Source organism: Rhinoderma darwinii, chromosome 2 (assembly GCF_050947455.1).
Source record: "Rhinoderma darwinii isolate aRhiDar2 chromosome 2, aRhiDar2.hap1, whole genome shotgun sequence".
NCBI lineage: Eukaryota > Metazoa > Chordata > Amphibia > Anura > Rhinodermatidae > Rhinoderma > Rhinoderma darwinii.
Window position 1 is genome coordinate 400,666,684 of NC_134688.1, and position 25,469 is coordinate 400,692,152.

Here is a 25,469-nt window from a genome sequence, read left to right on the forward strand (position 1 = left end):
AAGGGGTGAGTAGTCAATAGGTGAAATGCTGGTGACAGGTTCCCTTTAAAGTTATGTCGCTCGGAAGGCGGATTTGTGAAAAAAACAATTGCCACGCTAGAAAGGCCAAAATCGGCTGTAGCGGGAAGGTAAATCCCCTGCGATCAGCTGGTTTCGGAAATACATGAATGCAGCTTCTCGGTGAAGAGCCCTTGTTTTTCAGGACCTTAACGGTTATCTGAATAGTAGAAATGCGCTGAGTAAGCAATTTATCAGGTACACCCACCTCTATAAAATAAAATGTATCCTGTGCTATGAAGCTGATGTCCTGGTATCTAATAAAGGTGTCATTGTTGCCTATAGCTGTTATGTTAGGCTTTGTTCACACTTTGGTTCCATTCATAAAGGAGCCATGACAGTTGCTCAAACCCAACTTATCTTAACGGACGCCACTGACATAATGGACTGTGCTATTCTCGCAGTAAAAAATACCAGTGAGTCAAGGTGAACTCGGGTTTCTCTGCACTAGCTCTTTAAATGCTCTGAACTTGGCACGATCAATCGCGCACCTTCCGGCCTTTTTGTTGGTTATTGCAGTATGGCTCGCACCACTAGATCATTTGCAATAGTTTTGTATTGCCATCACGTATCCATGAACCAGCGTCTCTGCTGCACATTTCAGGTGCCTTGTAGAATCTGTGCTGCAATCCATTGGGAGCGTTCTGAATAAATTACTTACTCACTGTATTTTTTTTATATTATGACAGAATCCTGCAGGATCTTGTCATTTTTAGCAATGCACAGTCATGTCCACTAGATGGCATGCTAACTCTGTATATATAGTCACGTTGAAAGTATCTTGAGGCCTAAGGGATATGTCGTATTTCTGTCATAATAAAGTGCAGATCACCATCTATTAGGGGCCAGTTTTGCCCGAATTACTTAATGAAATGTCCTTTTCTATCCTTGCAATAAAAGATTATATATAGAGCTTTATATATGTATTTGTACTGGACACATACCAGCATGCTGGCACCTATATCTGAATATAGCCCAACAAATCAGGAAAATCTGCAGGCACTGGCTTCCTTATTAAGAAATAAATGTTATTCGCTTGCCTTAAACATATCCCAATATAAATGACTTCTATGGCAAATAGAGGCACTCAACCATGAATGGTCTTTGCGATGTGATTGAACGCACTATGATATACATGTACGTGTTCGGTGAGATGTAATTTTCCTACAATGCCATACATGTGCCCGTGCGATCACTGTGAGGTAAAACGGCTGTGCCCGTGCGATCACTGTGAGGTAAAACACCTGTGCCCGTGCAATGACTGGTTTGAGTGCGGCTGTGATTGACAGACCTACTCCTACAGTAACGGCTAGGATTGAAGGAGACTCTAATCCTGAACGCCTAGCCATAGAAGTACGGCTATCTGTACCCTAAATCAAAAAGCAAAAAATCATAAAATTATTTACAAAAAATAACAAAGCTATTCGGAAAAAATAAAATCGGTTTTATTGAATAAGAGTCAATAAAATTTTAAAAAACGGATCCAGATTAGGTAAAGCTGTACTCCACTTGAGCCATACAATAATTTTATGCCATCTTTTATGAACGGTAAAAAAAAAGTAATTTTACAATTCTAAAAAATAAACTGCCAGAAAATAATACCTAAATAATGTAAGAAATGCAAAAACAAAAACGTTCCATTTGGCCTTAAGGCCAAAATTAGTCCTTAAGGGGTTAAGTTTGTAGTAAGTGTGTCTTCAAGGCGTTCTGCACAATCCTGTGTAATAAATTCAGATCTTGTGGTAAAAACAGTGGCGGATTTATTTTACAACTTCTGCACATACCCTTGACTTATGTCTGCATGCTATGTTTTTTCTCCTATGCCACCAAGTTATGCTACAGATCACTTAGTTACTTCCTGGACCGAGGTTTACAAGGACCATGTTAGGGTAGCCGTTTTAAGCAGGTATGAAAATCATTTAGTCACATAGTCACCCAGAATTCATAAAAGGGCATAGTCTTCGCTCTCTCCTCCCCCTCTCCTCTCTTCTGTAGCTGTTGGATGTTACATTGACTTTAATGTTGTGCTTGAGCTATCAGGTAAGACAAAAGTGTTATATCATTCTTTGGACATCCGCATTAATTTAAATGCTAGGTACTGAATTTAGTTTTGTTGTTTTGCCATACATTGGGTTGATTTTGTTTTTGGCTATGCATCCAGCAACATGGCATCCGTGATCTCCTGAAGAGACATATAGTGAGTCCTAATTTACTTCCAGCCTGCATATTCTCACACATTATATGAAGTTTTGATGTGCTGCATATATTAATTGATAAATGATATTAATATACACTTTTTGTCATTCTTATTATTATTATTGTGTATTTTTGCAGGAGTCTGGCACAATTTTATCCTCGGCCTCCTGGGCATCTTGATATTGTTTCCACTTCCTGCAATTCTGTATCCATTTTATTACACGAGTGTTGGAGCCCTTGTGACGGAAGTTTTGGAGGTATTCACTTTTTTCTATACTTATATTAACTATAGAACTGTTTGCTTTTCTCCTCATAGTTCCTGTGTAACTAGAATATGTCATATGCTGAACAGAATCACCCACCACTACAATAGTTTACTGGTGTTTGGCATTTCTTTTCCATACATTATTAGTCATTTTTGAAAGCTACGACAAAAGTATAGTGGATGCATTGCACATGGCAAAAGTCAAATGATTTCCTTTACAACAGATGTCGGCAATTTATTTTTTAGCAAACATCAGTTAATCTTTCTTGAGAATGAAAAGAAAAGTCTATTCTAAATAGACGTGTGGCAGCGATATTGTTACAGAGCTGACTGTAGTGCCGAGCGCCTATAATCGTAACTAAAGCCAATATGGTTGACTGGTTTGTTTAATGATTAGATGCCCTGAGTGCCACAGGGGAACAATAGATTATAAAGCATTTTATGGATAAGGCTACATTCACATGGCCGTTTTCAAAACAATGGAGTTATATGGGTGTATTCGCACGGGCGTTTTTTTTTTTAATGGCCCGTGAATACGGGCCGTCAAAAAATAGGACAAGGCTCCCATAGAACTCAATGGATCAGTTTTTAATGGCTGTTTTTTAGGAATCAAACCTTGTAATGGCCGGTAAAAACTGATCCTGGCCGAGGACTCACCGGACACAGCGCTACTTTGAGCACTGACCCCCTGGGGAAGCCCTTGACATTACTGTCCATATATGGACAGTGAAGTCAATGCTTTTAACTATGGAGTCCCTCACATATTTTCACACGTGAATGTACCCTAAGGCTATATTCACACGACAGTGAAAGAAAATGGCCATTAAAAACTGATAAACTGTCAGTTTTTCATGGCAATTTTGCATCAGTGTGTCTACAAGTTTTCATCCATTTCCAGTCTGTCCGTTTTTAATGACCGTTTGCCATCCGTTTTTCATGGTCATTTAAAGAAAAAAAAGAAAAAATAAAGGATGGTTTTTATTTGTCAGAGGTTTTTTTTGCCTCAACCCCCTGGAAACACCACAGTGCCCATGTAGATAGTGCTGCAATGTCTCTGCAGATAGTGCCCACTGTAGATAATGTCCACATAGGGCCAGTGCCCACATACTACCACTGCACCCACATATAAAGTGCCCCTGTGCCCAGATATAAAGTGCCCCTGTGCCCAAATATAAAGTGCCATTATGCCCACTACAGATAGTGCCACAGTGCCCACATATAGTGACAGTGCCACAGTGCCCATGTAGATAGCACCCCCCCCCCAGTAGATAGTACCACTGTAACTCCCTGTAGGAGCGGAATCCCTCTGGCCGGGGATTCAGTTTCAGGATTAGCCCCTGACATCACTCTCCATATATGGATATCGACGCCAGGGGCTTCTCCATGAGCGGAATCCCCGGCCAGATCGGGGTCTGTCCGTTGAGGATTCCACTCCTACAGGGAGCTACAGTGGTGCTAACTACGGGGGGAGGTTGCTATCTACAGACAGGTGGTGCTATCTACTGGGGGGGTGGTGCTATCCACATGGGGGGGGGGGTTCTATCTACAGGCGGGGTCAGAGAGAGCCCCTGACAGCAAGGGCTTTCCCAAGACAGGAGTCCCCGGCCTGAGATCTTGCAATGCTCTGGCCTCGGGACTCTATAGTTGAGAGCCCTGACTTTACTGTCCATATATGGACAGTGCTGTCAGGGGCTTCCCCAGGCTCAGTGCTCAAAGTAGCGCTGTGTGCGGGGAGTCCTCGGCCAAGATCAGTTTTTACTGGCCGTTACAAGTATTGATTCCTGAAAAAGGAATGGGTGCGTAGGTGCGTGAAATGCACCAATATAGCACATGCAGTGAGTTTCACGCAATGGACTCGCTGCGTGAAAACTCACGCATGTGTGAACGGCCCCATTGAAATCAATGGGTCCGTGTGCTGCGCGTGATTTCCACGCGCAGCACACGGACGTTGTTCGTGTGAAGGGGCCCTAAGGCTTACATTTTCATTTGTAACAGTTTTCATAATTAAAAGGATAGAAAACCCATTTTTCTAGAGGAATTCTGAATTAATAGAGGGGGTCCCCTATTCAGGATCCTCTTCCCTTGGTCAGAGTGGAGAGCAGCTACAAAGAGCGTCTCTTTTTTTCTTTTCTTCTACGGCATTCACTGTTCGTGTTAAATAATGTATTTGTTCAGACCTTTATATACGCGGCAATACCAATTCTGTTTTTGTTTTTTGCATTGTTTGTGGGGAAAAATTGGAAACGTTTTTTTTATTTAAAAAAACTTTATTGAACAGTTTTTTTTACTTTTTTCTTTAGCCCCCCTAGGGGACTTGATCCAGCAATCGTTAGATCGCTTGCACAATATACTGCAATACTATTGTAGGGGCCTTTTAGGATCACAAAGCTGGCAGACCTGGGGGCCTTTATTATGCCCCCAGGCTGCCATGACAACCATTGCCACCCAGTGATTGCGTTGCGTAGAGCCGATGGGCTGTCGGAAACGGCCACCCTCCTCTTTTAACAGCTTAGATGCCCCGGTCTCTATTGACCGTTGCCTTTAATGGGTTAAGCTACTAGTATCAGAGTAATCCCTGAACCCCAAAGTTAAAGCAGGGTGTCAGCTGGATTTGTCATAAATATCTTTAATAGATAGCCCCTTCAAGTCCCGTCGTGTGCTGTTTACATGTCAAGTTTTCTGCTCATAGGTGCATGACTGTATAGAATGTTTGTTTTTCATTCAGAAAGGGCAGGTGAAGAAGGTAGAGAATACCCCGGGTTACTCTAGAAAATACATATACAGGTTGGCTATGGATGAATAATTGATGTTTGCAATGGCTTGGAGCAAAGTGTCATATCTTCGTTCCATCAAGTCACAACCTACCTGTTCTATACATTCATTTAAAGTGTAGCTCCAGTTATACTTTCCTGCCCGAACTGATATCTGGCGTGGATAGACACTGCTGCATACTGGTCGTTACAATTGCTGCGGCTAGTGAATCGTGCACGGTTGCCATGGCAAATGTACCGCCTAATCTGCAGGAACGTCTTTCCATGCCCAATGTCAGACAGGAAAGTACAACTGGAGCTACAAGTCTCCACACCAATAGCCACAAATGTGAAACTTTGAAGACATATTATGTCTACATTTTATTTTCACAAAACAAATCTAATTTTATAACGGTAGTAAAAATATACTAAGAAAAATGTGGTTCTTTCTTTTGACTTTAGATCTGGTTTGGCTGTGATCGTGCTGACCGCAAGCATCTTGGCAGTAGTCCGGCCATGCTGTTTCCCAGCTCATCCTGCTTTAGTAATCAGATTTTTCTAAAAATCAAGAGCAGTAGATCACATCATGGGGTCACTATTTCTACTTGACCTGCAGATCTAGTCCTGCATTATGATGATGTATTCATACTTGGTAGACCTTTATTATTGTGACGTTTAATTATTTTATTGAAGGGTCCTTGTTTTGTGCATCGTGGGTCCTTATATTTATAGAGTGTCTAGTTCTGTTCTCCTTTCCTACGTACACATATGCTGTTCTCTGCCAACTTTAAGGATCGCATATGAGCAAAATTAGACATGCTAATACATGTGAAATAAGAGAACACTTAATCCTACATATTACATGATTATGTCAATGCAACAAAACTTGGTAGTAAGAATAGAGAAATGAAAGTCCTAACATAACTAAAAATGGATGATTCAGGAATTTACAACAGCCAGTGACCTGAAATTATATATATATATATATATATATATATATATATATATATATATATATATATATATATATATATATATATATATAGCAACAGAAAGCAGCAGCACTCACTAGAAACAAATGTATATGTGCCAAGCAAGTCGTCCAGATCCTGATAGCCTGGACGTCATGTGTATTCAGAATCCTGACACTTCTGAATCTTTTCTGTGAGATTTCCAGCAAGGGAAACGAAATCTCGTTTAGATCATAATCTCGCGAGATTACGCGTGACTTGCTGGAAATCTCACAAAAAAGATTCAGAAGTGTCAGGATTCTGAATACACATGACGTCCAGGCTGGAGGTGGCTGCACATCGTGTTCTAGTAAGAACGCGATGCTGATATGTAAATGAATGGAGAGGAGTGTATGCCGCTGACTGGTCACTGATTGGTCAGCGTCATACACTCCTCTGTACAACGCCCACTTGGTCGACAGTAAAAACACGCCCACTTGGGCATTAAGAAACTCAATAGCATAAAGCTAAAAATCGCTAATAAAGTGGTTTAAAATAGATCGTTTTTCTAAATAAAAAGCATTACTGTCACATACATTATAGCGCCGATCTCCTTATATAGGGGGCAGGGCACTTATAATGTGGTAACAGAGCCTCTTTAATAATCCGTACTCTTCAGCAGAATTCTCTGGCCTTACCTAAAGAACTGCATGTTGAAGTAGGAAATGCTTGAGTATATACAATCCTGTAGATCAATAATGTGACTTTGATAAGCAAGTTATTATGTAGCAGTTTATTATCTTTAAGACCTGTGAGTGCTTATATATCATTTTGCCTTCACTTTTACCCATAAAAACCTGCTACATTATAAAACCTGCTGTTTTCTTCTTGCTTCTTTACTTCTCTAGATGAAAGAGCTGTTATATTCGATTGGCGAATTATTATCCATTCTACCCATTATATAATATACAAATTGGTTTGGGTAGAATCTTGATTCTAAAATTCAATTGTCCCAGAATTTAGCACTTATTAGTTTTCCCCCGTTGCTTATGTTCAGTTATATGCTGAGGGAACACAATCTAATTTTATATAAGGCACACACTAGGGCCGTTTTTATAGACTATGAGTTCATCAGTATATTTTTGTAGTGTGGGAACAGTGGCGTAACTACCGCCGTAGCGGCACGGGCCCCCACCATGGCCGGAGGCTCCGCTAGCAGCCGCTATGGCTGCTACAGCGCGACACCACTGAACACTACGGCAGAGCGGGGAGGTATCTCCCCACTCTGCCATTAAACAAAAGAGGGGGGGCTTTATGGCGTTCTCTACAAGGAGGGCTGTATGGCGTTAGCGCTATACAGCCCCCTCTGTAGATAACGCCATACAGCCCACCTGTAGATAACGCCATACAGCCCCCCTTGTAGATAACGCCATACAGAGTCCCCCCTGTAGAGAACGCCATACAGCCCCCTTTGTAGATATCTACAGGGGGGGGGGGCTGTAAAAAAGGCACTATCTACAAGGGGGGGGGGGTTATGTGACACACAGGGGAGGGGGGGCCCCAGTCAAAAGTTTGCTATGGGGCCCAGTCTTTCCTAGTTACGCCCCTGTGTGGGAAGAAACCCATACAAACATTGTCCCTGGTTACATTTCCAGAAACCTATTGCTGTAGGGCAACAGTGCTAACCACTGGCCCACGATGCTCGGCATCAGATCTCAGATGTATAAAGTATTTTGGGTTTAAGAGGTTCTTTACATTATGATTACCTAATATACTGTTAAACATTTATCTGTTATACATTCCTTGATTTACATACATTTAATAGGCTAAGACAGATGGAAGGGTGTAGGACTGCAGGATCAGACTACACAGGGTTTGTTTGTACTCTGTTACCACGGAGACACATAGGTCAGCATGGAATATTTTAATAAGGTCTATTTGCAAAGTTACGTCTGTCTGTGTCTGTCTGTCTGTCTATCCATCTATCTATCTATCTATCTATCTATCTATCTATCTATCTATCTATCTATCTATCTATCTATCTATCTATCTATCTATCTATCTATCTATCCATCCATCCTAATCTCCATGGTAAAATTTGGTAGAAAATAAGTATAAATAAACTACGCTTTGTTGTACTCTGCCAGAAAATTCTGTCCATGGTCATGTGATGGACACACAGGTGCTGGGATCATAAGAAGACCGCTCTGATACACATACTGTAACTGTAATGATCCCAACACCTGTGACCATGGATAGAATTTTATCCACTGGAAGTAAACAATGAATGTTCCTACTGAATGACAAGCCGAGATCTTGAAAACCGTGAGGAATAATACAGAATTGATACAGGAAGTATATTGGAAAATTGTATAACTTTTAATTCTACTTAAAAATTACATTAATTTGCTCAAACCGGACAACCCCTTTAAAGGCTATGTACACCATTTGAAATAATACTTTTATTTTATTTTTTTAACTAAAAATGTCTATCCGTGTGATTGGTGCAACTTTCAAAATACTTTTTGTTACAAATAATTTTAACTTTTTGAGATACAGCTGCTTTGTATTCTCTATACAGAGCAGCGGTATCTAGTGCTGAAATCTGCATCTGTTAGGTCCGCAGTACTGATGGGTTCAGTGTCAGTGGGTTTTGTGGGTCTCTGACACGCAGGATCGAGCTACTATAATTTACATCTAAGCTCATAACTTAGATGTGATCGATAAGAGGTGGATCCTGCTGTCACTGAACCCGTCCGTCCCGCTGACCTGACAGAATCAGGTCTTAGCGCGTGATACAGCTGCTCTGTATACAGAATACAAAACAGCTGTATCTCAAAAAGTTAAAGTAATTTTTGATAAAAAAATATTTTGAAATTTGCACCAATCACACTGATAGACAAAACATATTAGAGGTGTGCATAGCCTTTAAGTCAGGATGTAATAGAATATTTGAATTTTTTTTCTTTCAAACCAGACAACCTTGTTCGAGCAAAGAGTTTTACCCCGACAGCCCCTCTGGTCACGTGGCCAGATATTTACTTGTTTGCCCATATTTGTTGTGGGCGATCATCACTGATTTTTCTCTAAAATGTGTAACTATAATGGTTTTCAATGAATTTCAACCAAAGCATTGACAGTTTTTTGTTTTTTTTTAAATGTTAATTTATCTGATAGGTTTGAGACATTGTGTACATTGAGAATAAGAGGTATATTAATTGGTGGGTTGTCCCAGTAGTGGACAGACAAATGTTTGTCGTATTCTATAGATTTGCCATAAATGTTACTCGACGAAGGACCCATTTAACATGGATTTGTTACAGGAGTGTTATAGGATTTGAAAAATATATCTTTGTGATATGTTTTTAACACTGGTCTGAAACCCACCCATTTAAAATACTAATATTATAGCTCTGAAAAACCAGGAAAAATGTGCAAATGTGCTCAGTACAACATATGCCGTCTTCCAAATTAAAGTATAAGTCAACTAAGGACTGACAGTAGAAAGAAAATATATTATTTCCATTACACTACAGTAAATTTTGTGAATTCTCCATTAAAAAAATCATTATTTTTTCATGATGTAAAAAAAAACCTCATTAATGTTTCATATAGTATTTTAAATGCATCCTGGCAGTGTCATTGACCCTTATTGTAAAACACAGTATGAAGGATATAATCGTGTTTCTTGCGCTGTCATACGGGTCTTTGATATTGTAATTCAGCACTGAATAAAGATCTGTTATACTCCAATGATCCTTTGACTAATAAACTGCTTATCCATAAGCTCTTCCTGAACCAGGTACGCTGATGGCTCCCCTGCTGGTACTGACATTTATTTCAGGATCTACAGCATTAACCCCTAATTCAACATGTACTTTTATGTCATACTGATGCCTACGGATAAAGTGAAAACATGCCTCTCATGAGGTGTTAGAGCTATTTCTGCTGACGGTGTAGCTGCGGCAAAATGTTTGAAACCGGTTGTGACTTTGAAACGCTGGTATAGCCATAGAAGATGCAGTGGTTGCATTCCCACCCGAGCCATGATGCCTGGCGGGTCCATAGGTTCCTTTCCCGCAGAGGAATGGTTCTGTTTTTTTTTTATAGTATCCTGTTAGCCAGGACGCTGATCAGCAGCTCAGAAGCATTCTTACTACATTCACGTGACTACACAGTGGTCGCCCATTGGCTGATTTTTGTGGCTTTGGCTGCTCAAGTGATGATTTAGATATGGTAAAGTTACAGGACTGACTAGTTATACATACAATTATTTGTATTTAATAACGGTAATGGATGTAAATGACGTAGTGATTTATTTTCACCTAAAACGAGACATCAAAGGGGGGTTTCGTACCGGATACATTCATGGCATATTGACAGGACAGGATCTCGGTGCCTGCTCTTCAACGTCGTTGGCCTATTACAGTCAGCAGTACAACCTTATGTCTTCTGAGTGAAGTAAAGCGTCTTAGCAGATAGACCTTTCTTTAACCGCTTCCCGACCGCCCACAGTAAATTCACGTCGGCACTTGCTGGGCTCTGTGCAGTGCCGACGTGAATTCACGGTGGATGTTAAAAGCGAGATCTGGGTGTCTCAGAATAGCGCTGACACCCGGATCTCGCTGCTGTCACCTGCCTCTGGTCCCAGAGACATGATCGGGACCTGATTTATTCAGATCCCGAACATGTGATGGTCATGATAATCAATCATGACCATCGCAGGGAAAGTTTGTTGTAGCAACAAACTTTCCGTCGTAACCTACACTGTCTCCCCTCTGCTGTTCTATCAGAGAGCAAACAGAGGAGAGACAGTGCCTCTAGTCCCGGAGACATGATCGGGACCTGATTGGTTCAGGTCCCGTTCATGTGATGGTCATGATAACCAATCATGGCCATCGCAGGGAAAGTTTGTTGTAGCAACAAACTTTCCCACGTAACCTACACTGTCTCCCCCCTGCTGTTCTATCAGAGATCAAACAGAGGAGAGACAGTGCCTCTGCTCCTGTAAACATGATCGGGACCTGATAGGTTCAGGTCCTGGTCATGGTAACAAATCATGGCCATCGCAGGGAAAGTTTGATGTAGCAACAAACTTTCCCTGTAACCTACACTGTCTCCCCTCTGCTGTTCCGACAGAGGAGAGACATGATCGGGACCTGATTGGTTCAGGTCCTGGTCATGGTAACAAATCATGGCCATCGCAGGGAAAGTTTGTTGCAGCAACAAACTTTCCCTGGGACCAAGTATATATAAACACTGTCTCTCCCCTGCTGCTCTGTCAGAGAGCAAACAGAGGAGAGACAGTGTCAGATCTGTGAATATCACAGTATAAAACACAGTGAAAAAACACCACATAACAATTTCCCCCAATCCCATTAATCTGCCTTGTTAGGTAGGATTTAGGGTATAGTGCTAGGTTTTAGTATTAGGGTAGTTAGTAATAATAATTATTACGGTATAGTTAGTAATAATTTAGGGTGACGGTTAGGGTAGCATAAGTTATATTCGTAATCAATTTGATAGGAAGTGCTGTGCCAGTCAATTAATTTGTTCTAATAAAATTAACGAACTTCATACCATTTACGTTTATATACCTTTACGTATAAAAATATAAACGTAATAAAATGGCCCGTCAATTTTATTCTGCAGGAGGCGTATGCCCTTTTATGCTCTGACAGTGAAGATAGTGTCTTGTCACATGGCGAAGACTATTTTGAGGGATTTGCTGTTAGCGAAAGTGACAGCTCTGAGTCTAGCGGTCATTCTGGTTCATCGCCAAAAAATACAAGGACCAGTACAGGGCAGGTAGAGAGGGCTGTTGGAGAAACATTTCCAAATCAGGGCACGATGCCCAGTACAAGTGACATGCCTCATTTTAGCGAAGAGGCGCATGCCAACCTACAAGAGAGTTTGCCACTAGATGTAGCATTTACTAGATGGGAGGCTTCAAATTCTGGTGCGCCATTCATCCCTGACTTTAATGCCACCCCAGGTACAAATGTGGAGGTGGAAGGTTTTGGTCCAATTAATTTTTTTTACTTATTTCTAACAAATGATTTGCTGGAACATATTGTTTTCCAAACTAATTTATATGCTTCCCAATTAATCTCTCAGAATCCCCGTTCATATTATGCCAGGCAAAATTCATGGAGGCCAACAGATATTGATGAAATGAAGAAATTTATAGGCCTCACATTTGCCATGGGGCTTGTTAAAAAACCGAGCATTCGATCATACTGGTCCACCCGTCCTGTTCTAACCACCCCTGCCTTTTCTGCCATTCTTCCTAGAGCCCGTTATGAAATGCTCATGAGATTTTGGCATTTCAACGATAACAGTCAGTGCCTGCCTAGAAGTGCCGCAGATTATGACCGACTCTACAAAATCAGGCCCATCATCAAAGCGTTGTCAGACACATTTTTATTAATTTACACCCCCACGCAAAACATTTCCATTGATGAGTCCCTAGTAAAATTCAAAGGGAGACTGCACTTCAAACAATTCATTCCATCTAAAAGAGCAAGATTTGGAATAAAGCTCTATAAAATGTGCGAGAGTTCAACAGGGTATACATCAGCTTTTCGCATTTATGAGGGAAAAGATAGCCAACTAAACCCACCAGGATGCCCCCCTCTATCTAGGGACAAGTGGAAAAATTGTTTGGGAGCTTATTCCCCCATTTCTAGAAAAGGGCCATAACCTGTATGTGGACAACTACTACACAAGCATACCCCTTTTTAAAAGTTTGGTCGAACAAAACACAGGGGCTTGTGGGACCATTCGTAAAAACCGCAAGGGGTTTCCACAATCATTGGTGAATGAAAAGTACAAAAAGGGGCAGTCAGGCGGTGTTCGCAGCGGAGAGCTGCTTGCCCTAAAATACAAAGACAAAAAGGATATTTTTATCCTCAGCTCCATCCACACTGATGCAACAATGGATGTTGTAGAACGAGGTTCTACTACCCAAAAGCAAAAGCCTGTGTCAATCATTGATTACAACAAATACATGGGGGGAGTAGACCTTGCTGATCAGGTTCTACAGCCATACCAGGTATCAAGAAAATCCTATACCTGGTACAAAAAATTAGTTATTTACCTATTTCAGGCTGCCACATACAACTCGTTTGTGTTATACAAAAAGGCAGGAAATTCAAATACTTTTCTAGATTACCAGGAAATGGTCATTGAAGATCTTGTTTTAGCAAATGTTGGCCCCTCTCATCCATTAGAATCTGAATCCGTCAAAAGACTCACTGAGCGACATTTTATTGCTGTAATTCCCTCAACTGAATCAAGAAAGTACCCCCAAAGAAGATGTCGTGTATGTACCAAGAAAGGAATGAGGTGTGATACCCGTTATTATTGCCCAGATTGCCCATCACTCCCAGCCTTGTGTCTCATTGACTGCTTTAAAATTTTCCACACAGAGCCACGTTTTTAAACTCTTTATTCATTTGTCCCATTTTAGACATTCAAGAATATAATTTAGTTTATCTTTAGTGTGCCCAAATTTTCTTGGATATTTTTGTTCTTGCCGTTCTTGTCAAAAACCCATCTTCATAAATGAACAACCAGCCAAAGTATACCCAAAAATAAAAATGTACCTAAAGGGGTTGTCCGATGAAAAGAAAAACTATTTAGCATTTTGCTTTTGTGAAATAAATAAACTTTCTAATATACTCTATTTTTAAAACCTGCAAGGGTTGCAGGTTTTAGTCCACATTGTGTGGACCCAGAAGTGTGGAGCTGCGATTCTTGCTGGGATGCATCAACACAATCTCCGGGAGAAGGAGCATCCCCCTCCTCTCTGTGTGTTGATAATGCGGATGAAGGGGCTGGCTGCCTGGCTCAATTCATCAGCTATCCAGCCCCTTCCCCCTTAAGGCTTAGCTGATGAATTGAGCCAGGCAGCCAGCCCTTTTATACGTGTCATCGACAAACAGAGAGGAGAGGAACTCCTAAAGTCTGTGTCGAAGCGTGGCAGCAAGAACGGCTGGGTCTATGCAATGGGGAATGAAAACCTGCAATCCATGCAGGTTTTAAAAATTATGTATATTAGAAAGTTTCTTTATTTCAAAAAAGCAAAGTAATATATTGTTAAAATGCAAGCTGAAAGCCAAAATGCACACAGTCCACTCGAGGCCCTGAAAAATGTCCAAGCAGTCGGTAATCTAAACATATAAGGTAACTACACATTCCTTGAGGGCAAACTTTCCAAAATATGGTTGCTTTCGGGGAGTTTCCACTGGGGCTAAGGGGCTTTGCAAATGCAACATGGCCTATGCACACCATTCCAGATAAATTGGAGCTTCAAAAGCCAAATGACGCTCCTTCCATTTTGGGCCCTGCCGTGTGTCCAAACAGCAGTAAATGACTGCATATAGGGTTTAACTATACTCAGAAGATATTTCTTTACAAATATTGGAGTGCTTTTTCTCCTTTAGTCCCTATGGAAATTAAAAAAAATAGTTAAAACCTATATTTTATCGAAAAAATTTTAGATTTTCATTTTCACTAATTCCAATAATTTATGCAAAAAAATTCTAGGGTCTAAATGCTCACTATACCCCTAGATAAATTTCTTGAGGGGTGTAGTTTCCCAAATAGGGTCATTTTTTAGGGGTTTCCACTGTTCTGGCCCCTCAATGGTTTTGCAAATGCGACATGGCCTCAGCAAACAATTCCAGCTAAATTTGAGCTCCAAAAGCCAAATGGTGCTCCTTCTAAGCCCTGCTGTGGGTTCAAAGAGCAGTTTCTGACCACATATGGGGTATTTCTGTGCTCAGGAGAGTTTGCTTTACAAATGTTTGGGTGCTTTTTCTCCTTTATCTATTGTGAATATGGAATAATCTGAGGTAAAACGTAATTTTACTTGAAAAAAAACGTAGATTTTCATTTCCATTACCTAATTACACTAAATTCAGCAAAAATCTGTGGGGTCAAAATGCTCACTATACCCCTCAATATATTCCTTGAGGGGTGTAGTTTCACTTTTGGGGGGTTTCCACTGTTTTGGTCCCTCCAGTCCATTGCAAACGCGACATAGTACTGAAAACCATTCCAGCAAATTCTGCACTCCAAAATCCAAATGGTGCTCCTACCCTTCTGAGACCTACCGTGGGTCTATACAGCAGTTTATTACCACATATGGGGTATTGCCGTAATCGGGGGAAATTGCTTTATAAATATTGGGGTGTTTTTTCTCCTTTATTCCTTGTAAAAATTAGAAACTTCTATGTTTTTTCAGGAAAAAAAATAATTTTAATTTTTACAGACTAATTCAAATAAATTTAGCAAAAAAACTGTTGGGTCAAAATGCTAACTATTGCCCTAGATACATTCCTTGAGGGGTGTAGTTTCCAAAATGGGGTCACTTTTGGGGGTTTCAACTGTTTTGGTCCCTCCAGTCCGTTACAAACGCGACATGGCACTGAAAACCATTCCAGCAAAATCTGTGCTCCAAAATCCAAATGGTGCTCCTACCCTTCTGAGACCTGCCGTGGGTCTATACACCAGTTTATTACCACATATGGGGTATTGCCGTAATCAGGGGAAATTGCTTTATAAATGTTGGGGTGCTTTTTCTCATTTATTCCTTGTGAAAAATAGAAAATTCTATGTTTTTTCAGGAAAAAAAATAATTTTAATTCTTACAGACTAATTCAAATAAATTTAGCAAAAAAACTGTGGGGTCAAAATGCTAACTATAGCCCTAGATACATTCCTTGAGGGGTGTAGTTTCCAAAATGGGGTCACTTTTGGGGGTTTCAACTGTTTTGGTCCCTCCAGTCGGTTACAAACGCGACATGGCACTGAAAACAATTCCAGCAAAATCTGTGCTCCAAAATCCAAATGGTGCTCCTACCCTTCTGAGACCTGCCGTGGGTCTATACACCAGTTTATTACCACATATGGGGTATTGCCGTAATCAGGGGAAATTGCTTTATAAATGTTGCGGTGCTTTTTCTCATTTATTCCTTGTAAAATATTGAAAATTCTATGGTTTTTCAGGAAAAAAATTATTTTCATTTTTACAGGCTAATTCAAATAAATTTAGCAAAAAAACTGTGGGGTCAAAATGCTAACTATAGCTCTAGATACATTCCTTGAGGTGTGTAGTTTCCAAAATGGGGTCACTTTTGGGGGATTTCCACTGTTTTGGCACCACAAGACCTCTTTACACCTGATATGGTACCTAAAATATATTCTAATAAAAAGGAGGCCCCAAAATCCTCTAGCTGCTCCTTTGCTTCTGAGGTTGGTGTTTCAGTCCATCACTGCACTAGGGCCACATGTGGGATATTTCTAAAAACTGCAGACTCTGGGCAATAAATATTAAGTTGTGTTTCTCTGGTAAAACTTTCTGTGTTACAGAAAAAAATGTATTACAAATGAATTTCAGCAAAAAAAATAAAATTTGTAAATTTCACCCTTACATTGCTTTAATTCCTGTGAAACGCCTGAAAGGTTAAAACACTTTCTGAATGCTGTTTTAAATACTTCGAGGGGTGCAGTTTTTAAAATAAAGTGTTTTTTAAGGTTTTCAAATATATGGGCCCCTCAAAACCACTTCAGAACTGAACTGGTCCCTGAAAAAAAAGCCTTTTGACATTTTCTTGAAAATGTGAGAAATTGCTGCTAAAGTTCTAAGCCTTGTAACGTCCTAGAAAAAAAAGGACGTTCAAAAAACAATGCAAACATAAAGTAGACATATGGGAAATGTTAAATAGTAACTATTTTGGGTGGTATTACTATCTGTTTTACAAGTAGATACATTTACATTTAGAAAAATCATATTTTTTGCAAATTTTCGCCAAATTTTGGTGTTTTTCACAAATAAATATTACATTTATCGACCAATTTTTTTCACTAACATAAAGTACAATATGTCACGAGAAAACAGTCTCGGAATCGCTTGGATAGGTATAAGCATTCCGGAGTTATTACCACATAAAGTGACAAATGTCAGATTTGAAAAAATAGGGCTGGTCCTGAAGGCCAAAATCAGCTTGGTCCTGAAAGGGTTAATCAGACATCGATCACATATCCTATAGATGTGTAATAATTGTATCTGGTGGGAAAAGACCTTTTAGACGGAGTTCACACGTTGCGTACATACTGTGGTTTTTACGCAACATATGTCGGTGCGGAAAATCTGCAGCACAATACAGTAGCAGCAGAGTGGCTGAGATTTGAACTTCCCCACACAGGGCGGATATGCTGCATAAAGGTACACAGCGTATCCACTCTGTTGCCCACAGGGAATTCCAGACGAAAAACCGCACCAAATTGTGGTGCAGTTTTTCACCCAGAACGTCAGCTGCTGAAATCCTGCAATGAAAAAAAAAATGGCTATACTTACCATGGCGACGCATCCCTCCATGTCCTGCAGCCCTGGGATGACGTTTTATCCAATGTAAACGCTGCAGCCTGTGATTGGCTGCAGCGGTCACAGGCGTTGAAACCTCATCCCAGGAGGCCTCCCTGAACAAAGAAGCACAGAATTCTGGGTAAGTATAAGAATTTTTTTTTCCTGAGTTGCGGTTTTTACATCGGAAATGCAGCTTTTCCACCGCAAAAATTTGTTGCGAGTTTTACCTCCCAATTGAATTCAATGGGGGAAACCCGTACAATAAAAAATTTTTTACGCAAATACAATTGCCATGTTGCAGATTAAAGAACCGCACCGCAGGTCAAGTGTTCAAATCTTATTCACTCTACTACTGTATTCTGCTGTGGATCTGCAGTATTTACGCTACGTGTGAACCCGGCCTTATAGAGTTGTTGTTTTTTTGTTTGTTTTTTATCAATGCCAGAAAAGATCTATATACGTATTATGAATCGTTTTTATTACCATAAAAGATGAAAAGGTCCAGGGGTTTGAATACCTATTATAAGTACTGTATGTACGTTAACGGCAAATATAGTTCCCACCTGACAGCTGTGGTTCCTCATGATCTAATCTCTCAGAATGAATTTCCACAAAGCTATTTTGCAAACTTCAAGCTCATTCAGTACATTCAATTCAATCTGTAAGAGGTAAAGAGACCGTTTATTTTGCAGAGAATGCCTGTCGCCCCCATTCTAACTGCTGCAGGCAGCGTTCTTCAGTTATGCCAGTTGTACACGACCAATGTGCCACTCGGGCTCTTTTTAATGGCATCCGAGTGGCACCCGATGGTCTTCATGGACCCATTCACTTTAGCGGGTCCATGAAAACTGACCTGATTCTCCGATCCATGGAAAGATAGGACATGTCCTATCTTTCCACAGATCACTGACGGGACTCGGCCAGAGCACACTATCGTGTGCATGAGGCATTAGTCACTTCTTTTTTGCCATGTTTAAAGACTGCTCAATACTAAACTCTCATGCAGTTTTCATGTACAGCTGTCATTATTTACTCCATGCTTTTTCCCCTTGTATATACCTAACCGGTTACATTTCCTAGAGGTGCTTGGAAGTGTAGGATTAGAGAGGTGAAAGGTGAAAAATAGAGTGTTTGCTCCTGTGGGTAGAAAAAGACCATCCTATATATCAAACGAGACCCAGAGCCACATCAATGGTAGAGTGTTGGTCTGACTGTTGGGCCCACAATGACCCTTAGAATTAAGGGTACAGTTAAGCGTCCCCTTTTGCCGTTTCCTCTGACCTGGCGATGTGTATGGAACTCCAACAGCACTATTTACTTGACCGGGCCTGTATTGCAATTCTCTGCACAGTACCTTGTAGGGAGTGGCACTGCGTGAGACTAGGTTCACTAACCGTGTAAAAATGATGCTGCGCAGCCTAAGAGTCTGTACCAAAGTCTGCAATAAATTCCATGTGTCAAAATATAATGTTTATCAAGTCTCAAAAATATACGCAGCGGGGGGGGGGGGGGGGTATTGCATTCAATTTTATATTCAAAATCCTTTGCATTTCCATAAAACAGATCGGCATGCTGCGGAAGTGAAAATCTGCAGCATTCCTAGAGCCCGCAGCTGATTTTTTTCACGCTATGAGTTAATAGGGTTTGTTCACTTACAATATACTGTACTTTGTTGCAGCATTTCGTGCGGAATGCGTCAGCGAATTTCCACAACAAGTGCGTGATGTGTGAATCCAGCTTTAGGAAAATTGGGGTTGTAACCTTTTGCGTTCTAGGTCTAGTAGAAAAACCTATTTCACCTTTGTCTTCTTAGGAGACTGCATGAGATTTACAATGTACGGGCAGATTGTATAAAGTTATGATCTTAATGAAACATTGTATTTTGAGCAATTGTTGCATATGAGTGGGTACAGAATTATTTGTTTATGTATATGTTATGACTGTTAGTTGTTATGCTGGTTTATAGTAGTGTGTTTTATTTCTTTAAATACCGAGAATCCCTAAGGATTTACTTGTAGATTGCTTGGCAACTGCTCTGCACAGAAGATGCCTGTTGTCGTAGGGTTTTAATGATTATATTGCAGTCTTCTTTTCATGGTGTGTGAACACTCTGTGCCGCTTGTATCAGGAAATTCAATAATGTCTGATGGTAGTGTATTGTGGGTGGATGGGACCTGGTGCCCACAGTGCATAGTGAGTGGCACGCTTTATATGCTTCTGTCTCTTTGGCTTGCCCGGATAGACAACTGGTCTTGGAACACATTAATCACATCCTTGCAGAGCATTGCGGAGCTAGAGATGATAATCTGGACGGTAGATGAATTATAGCCATCCTATAAAAGCACATACTTGCGCTTGTACTATGTGTTAATGTAGCTTAGCATTTGATTTCTATTATTCCCTCAAAAATTAAATACATTTTCGTGCCCTAGAAGGAATAATAGGCGTTGCATGCGGTGGCGTAGCCCTTGCCGAAGTCATGTGCAACTCTACTTTGAGGCTATACTGGAAACATGATATGGGAAAGGTACCTACAATTACCAGAGAGCTGGTGCCCCCCCTAACTACAGATGGTGACCGATTTACAGAGGACTTAGTCAGCAGGCCATTAACTGAATACAGGCTGTTGTTTTCTGTATGTAGTCAGCGGGGGAAGAGCTCTGCAGGATCCTCGTAAGAAGAAATATATAAACGTAGGAAATGGGTCACTTTGTACAGGGCAGCATGCTAAGGTATAAATAGGAAAATCTCACTGATTCTTTATAGACAATTCAGTATTAGTTTATCTATGACGCTAGGAGTCCCTGCCCCGCTGTGGGAAAACTGTCCCGTACTGTAATCATGTTTTCAGTACAGGACAGTAGTTCCGCGGAGAGGCAGTGACCCCTAGCGTCATAGATCACTGTGATGTTAGGAGCCCGGCTCCCTGCAGTGTGTTCAGTCCTGGAAATACTGCCGGCATACGGACCGTATATCACGGACCGAACACGCTCGTGTGAATACGGCCTTATATCTCAGGTACTCGCATACAGGCATGTAAGTACAGTTCAATAGAACTACAGGAAGTCAGAGTATTACGTAATATGGATATAAAAAAAGGTCACAGCCTTGATGAAGAATAAGAGGGCTTTTCAATTACTTTAAAAAATAAAAAGAAACTTCATCCCTCTCTCCAGCGCCCGCTGACCTGAGCACCTAAACATTACAGCGGCGCTTAGGTTCATACATGACCCCCCCCCCCCCCCCCCCTTTGTTTTCATTGTCTGTGCAATGTACGGGACACCTGTAAATTGAACAGTGAGTGTGTCCCAGCCGTGGTCGTGTCAGTGGGGATGCAGTGGGGAGTTAGTGGTCGTGTCTGTGCAATGTAAAGTTTTTTTTTTAAATTTAATAGAGGCTTGTCAGCTCTACTGACGTGTCTATTTTTTTTTACTCGTTTATTGAACAAAACTGCTCAAAGTACATCACTGCCCCAGCAGGAATATAAGAATGTTATGCTATTTGTGCTGTTCCTCAGCTTTTCCTCCTGGAAGTACATGAATAAATTGGCAACTGTTCCCTCCTATTTGGAGCATGTCCTTACACTGTCTAATCTGGGCTTCCTTTGGGTTATATTATAGGGCAGAATAGAATTGTAGGAGTGTATGGGGTGATAAGCGGTGTTAGTATTTTATTTTTAACTTTGGCGACACAAAGAAATGTGATAAAAATAGGGTACGCAAAACTTCAGGTCCCTCTCTCATCACATCAGCATTGAGGATTGGTTAGGTAATAATGATATAGACAACACGTGACGTATTTATGCTCGTCCTATCTGCCTGGATGACACAATTACATTTCTGGTTTTAGGATTCGCAGGATTTTCCTACGCAGATGTTTCATGTCTTGTCTATGGGGCGGGAGCTTTCAGCTGTAGAATTGGATTGCTGCATTTGATGTTACTTCTTCATCTGTCTTGGCTTGTACTAATACAACCCGATGTCCGGAGATCCTTAATATACAAGCCTGTGGTCATGTCTGTAGAATTAGCACCACTACATCTCCCAAGTCTTAATCAATAGTGACCAGTTCTGCTGACTGCAGCTTCAATTTCTTTCCCACAGGAGTTTCTGCTGACAATTCCTTTTGGGAATGTGTTCAGAAATGACAGATGTTTATATGAAAGGAAGGAATTTCTTTACAGCTGGGTATTTTTTATTGTGTAAAAGTATTTACAATGGATCAGTTATTACTGCCATATGACATCTAGTGCTCGGACAATAGACTCTATTGCTAGGTTCAAGGTAAAGCTTATAGTTAAATATTATATTGAAGTATTACATTATGCTTCGTTCTCTATTCTAATTGTATTTTCAGAATTGATCCCTTCACAACATGCATCCCCATTCCGTGCGACCCCCAACCATCAGGACAAAGACATTCTTGTATGTGTCCTGATGGTTCAGAAAGGCACCGCATTTAAAGGACAGCCACATCCTTCTGATGCTGGGAAAAGGGTGAAGTCCTTAGACAGAAGCTCCATTCTTTTATCCTTGCACTGATCATAGATATCGGGGCAAGACTTGGAAGATACATATGAACACCCTCTGGTGTCTGCTTACAAATGTATGTTTTATGTCAGAGAGAAGAGAGTGGCGAGTAGCGGCACACCATTCTGGTGCAGAGACAGGTAAGTACTAATGGTGCACTGTGTGGGTGACACTGTTATGGGGATACTGTGTGGCTAGCACTGATATGGGAAGACAGGTAAGTACTAATGGTGCACTGTGTGGGTGGCACTGTTATGGGGATACTGTGTGGCTAGCACTGATGTAGGAAGACAGGTAAGTACTAATGGTGCACTGTGTGGGTGGCACTGTTATGGGGATACTGTGTGGCTAGCACTGATGTAGGAAGACAGGTAAGTACTAATGGTGCACTGTGTGGGTGGCACTGATATGGGAGCACTGTGTAACTGGCACTGTTATGGGAGGAACTGTGGGGTTGGGTCCTAGGAGCAATTCAGGCAGAACCGTGTTATGCCTAGTTCAGACCATGACTGGTATTCTCTCATTGGTGCTCTTTTTTAAACCTTTTGTCATGCACTGCCTGTTCACACCCAGCACTAGACATAACACAGTGCATCACTTTTACCAAGATGGCTCCATTAAAGAGAAACTGTCGTTGCAGGTGAATTTTCAAGATAAGCAGTCATGTGTGTACGTGGGGAATAACACTATTTCTCATCATTATAATTATTTTTTTTACCAGTTTCCCCCTCTGCAGACTCCATCTGTTCCAGTACGGGCAGAGACTAACTGTTCTGATTTCTATATATGCTGTGCATAGGAGACCAGAGGAGATCCTGCTCCACTCACTCTCTCTCGCTCTCACTCTCTCTCTCTCACTCTCGCACGCACGCACGCACGCACAGCATGGAGGTCATTATAGAGAAGTAAAGAACAGTGTTGCTATGGATCCAGTTCTGTGGTCAGAGAGTAGAACACTTACTAAATTCAGCAGCGTCTGTGTGTGGCTGTCTCTCTTACTCTCGCCCATGTAGGGGCTTGAGTGCCGCTGCAATGTTTACTTGCATTTTTTTTTTTTACAACTTCTATTTGGAAAGCCTTCTTATTCTAAACCTGTCAGTTTGAACGTATAAGTGATAGGAACAGTTTCAGCAGATAAAGGTCATTCTTCGTATTATGATTATGCAGTTTTCAATACATTTTCTGTATAAATTCTTCACTGTTTTCTAGATCTCTGCTTGTTGTCATTCAATAGGAACTTTCATTGTTTACTTGTCATGTGTTTGATACACAGGAGCATGGCTTATTAGGGTTACAGTACAGGTATCAGAGCTGTGTCTTGTAATGAGCCGTTCGCCTGTGTGTCCATCATAGAACCAGGACAGATTTTTATCCCCTGGTAACGAACAATGAAAGGTCATATTAAATGACTGCAAACAGAGATTTTCAAAACAGTGAGAAATTGAATTGGAAAATTGCAAGTATATAATGAAGAATACCCCTTTAGGGCATGTTCACACTTAGTGTATACACTGCGGTTTTTCCGTCCCAATTTGTGGTTGGAAAAGTTTGCAGTGTATCACAGTAGCAGCAAAGTGGATAAGATCTTAACAAATATCATCCACAAGCTGCAGAAAAAATGTACACAGAAAGCGTGCCTAAAGTGACCTCTGTTGCAGAATTCTAAGGCCTCAAGCACACGACCGTAGCCAAGTGCACGGCCGTGATTTTCGGGTCAGCCGCAAGCCGCCCGCAAATCGCGGGCCATGCACATGGCCGCGGCCATTATTTTCACTGAGCCCGGACCGCAGAACACGGCCATAATAAGACCGGTCCGTTCTTTCTGCGGTGAGGGCTCCCGGGCCATGCACGGACCGTAAAAACTACGCTCGTGTGCATGGCCCCATAGAAGTGAATGGGGCCGCAATTCTCCCGTGGATTTGCGTCCGCAAAAGCACGTTCGTGTGCATGGGGCCTAAATCTGCAGTATGTAAATTTATGCTGCAAATTCGCTGTGCATTTGTTGCAGAATTTCCCTACTGAGTTCAATAGGAAAGTTATATTCCCCAAATGCCATTGTTTGCAGAATTTTCAAATCACTTATTTTTTTCTAGCGGCCACTTTTTGCAGTGGAAAGTCCAGCCGAGTATACACACAATTTGGTGCGAATATTTAGCCAGGTTTCCCTGCGTGTTCTAGGTCGTATACGCTGCTGACTTTTCCGCGTGAACAAACCTTAAACCTACACAAGGAAAGTGTATGATAGATAATTTATCTTTTTTTCCATTGGAAATACTGGACATACAGCATATAAAGGCAGGGTAGATATTGGAGCGGAGTCTGGAGAGTTTATCAAAGCATACAGGTGGGCGGAGCATGACACACTGAAGTATTATGTCAGTGTGTCATGCTCCGCCCACCTGATCAAGATGATAGTCGGTTTCTGAGCAGCTAATTCATAATAGACAACCAATATGGCTGCACTTCCTGTTTGCACTTTTGCAAAAATAGCTGCCATAACAAAACAGAAAAATGCCAATATCTATTATAATTATAGTTGTTTTGCTTACGAACGGAGAAGTAACATTTTGGTTGGCCTGTTGGATCTTTCTGACTTGTTTATACATTCTCAATCATTACTATTGGTGTTTGGTACTAAGTGATTTTTAATCCTATGGGAACAAAAAGTTGAGGCATTTCTTTCTTCTTCTTTTAAGGAATCTCCAGCAAGTGGACCAAGAGGTTTGTTTGTTCAAGATATCATAACCTATATTCAAGACTGTCCAGTCAAAAGTGTGGATGATTGGCATACATGCCTAACCGACATCGCCTTGAAGCCCCAAACAGGATTCTGCATAAGTACTGGCACTCTTCAACAACTGCATTTCCCTAGCAGAGGTACAAACCATCACTAAAGGTCTGTCAGCTGACACCGCTAGGTACCTATCGGGTAGCGGATTAGGGACATACTGGTGTTCTCACTGCTACTGCTTGCATTTGTGGAAAAAGTAAGTTTTACTCTGTCATGCGAGGTGCCCGCCGAACCAGGAAGAGTCTGGCATCTGGCACTTCAACCCCTCCCCCTCCTATTCAGTCGATTCCACAGTCAATCAACCGCATTGGAGAAGGGAAGAGTAGGCGTGCTAGATGCCAGACATTTCCTGGTTTGAAGGGCACCGCACGCAGCGGAATAAAACTGTATTATTTCTACTAATGCAAGTGGTAACAGTAGGAAGACAGGTATGTCCCTATTCCGTTACCCGATCGCTACCTAGCGTTGTCAGCCGATTGGTAGCGTAAGATCTACTGACAGACTCCCTTAAATCACAATGATAATGCCTGATTTTCATATTTCTGTTTTGAGTCTCA

General features: G+C 41.1%; 1 protein-coding gene across 1 annotated transcript in view; it reads left to right on the forward strand.

Annotated features, from left to right (window-relative positions):
- Positions 1-25,469, forward strand: part of MBTPS2 (membrane bound transcription factor peptidase, site 2) — a 55,170-nt gene that overhangs the window by 16,375 nt on the left and 13,326 nt on the right. The window contains exons 6-7 of the mRNA XM_075854046.1: positions 2,392-2,510; positions 24,818-24,998. Coding sequence (XP_075710161.1) covers positions 2,392-2,510; positions 24,818-24,998 — 300 coding nt within the window. The remainder of the gene's footprint in view (positions 1-2,391; positions 2,511-24,817; positions 24,999-25,469) is intronic.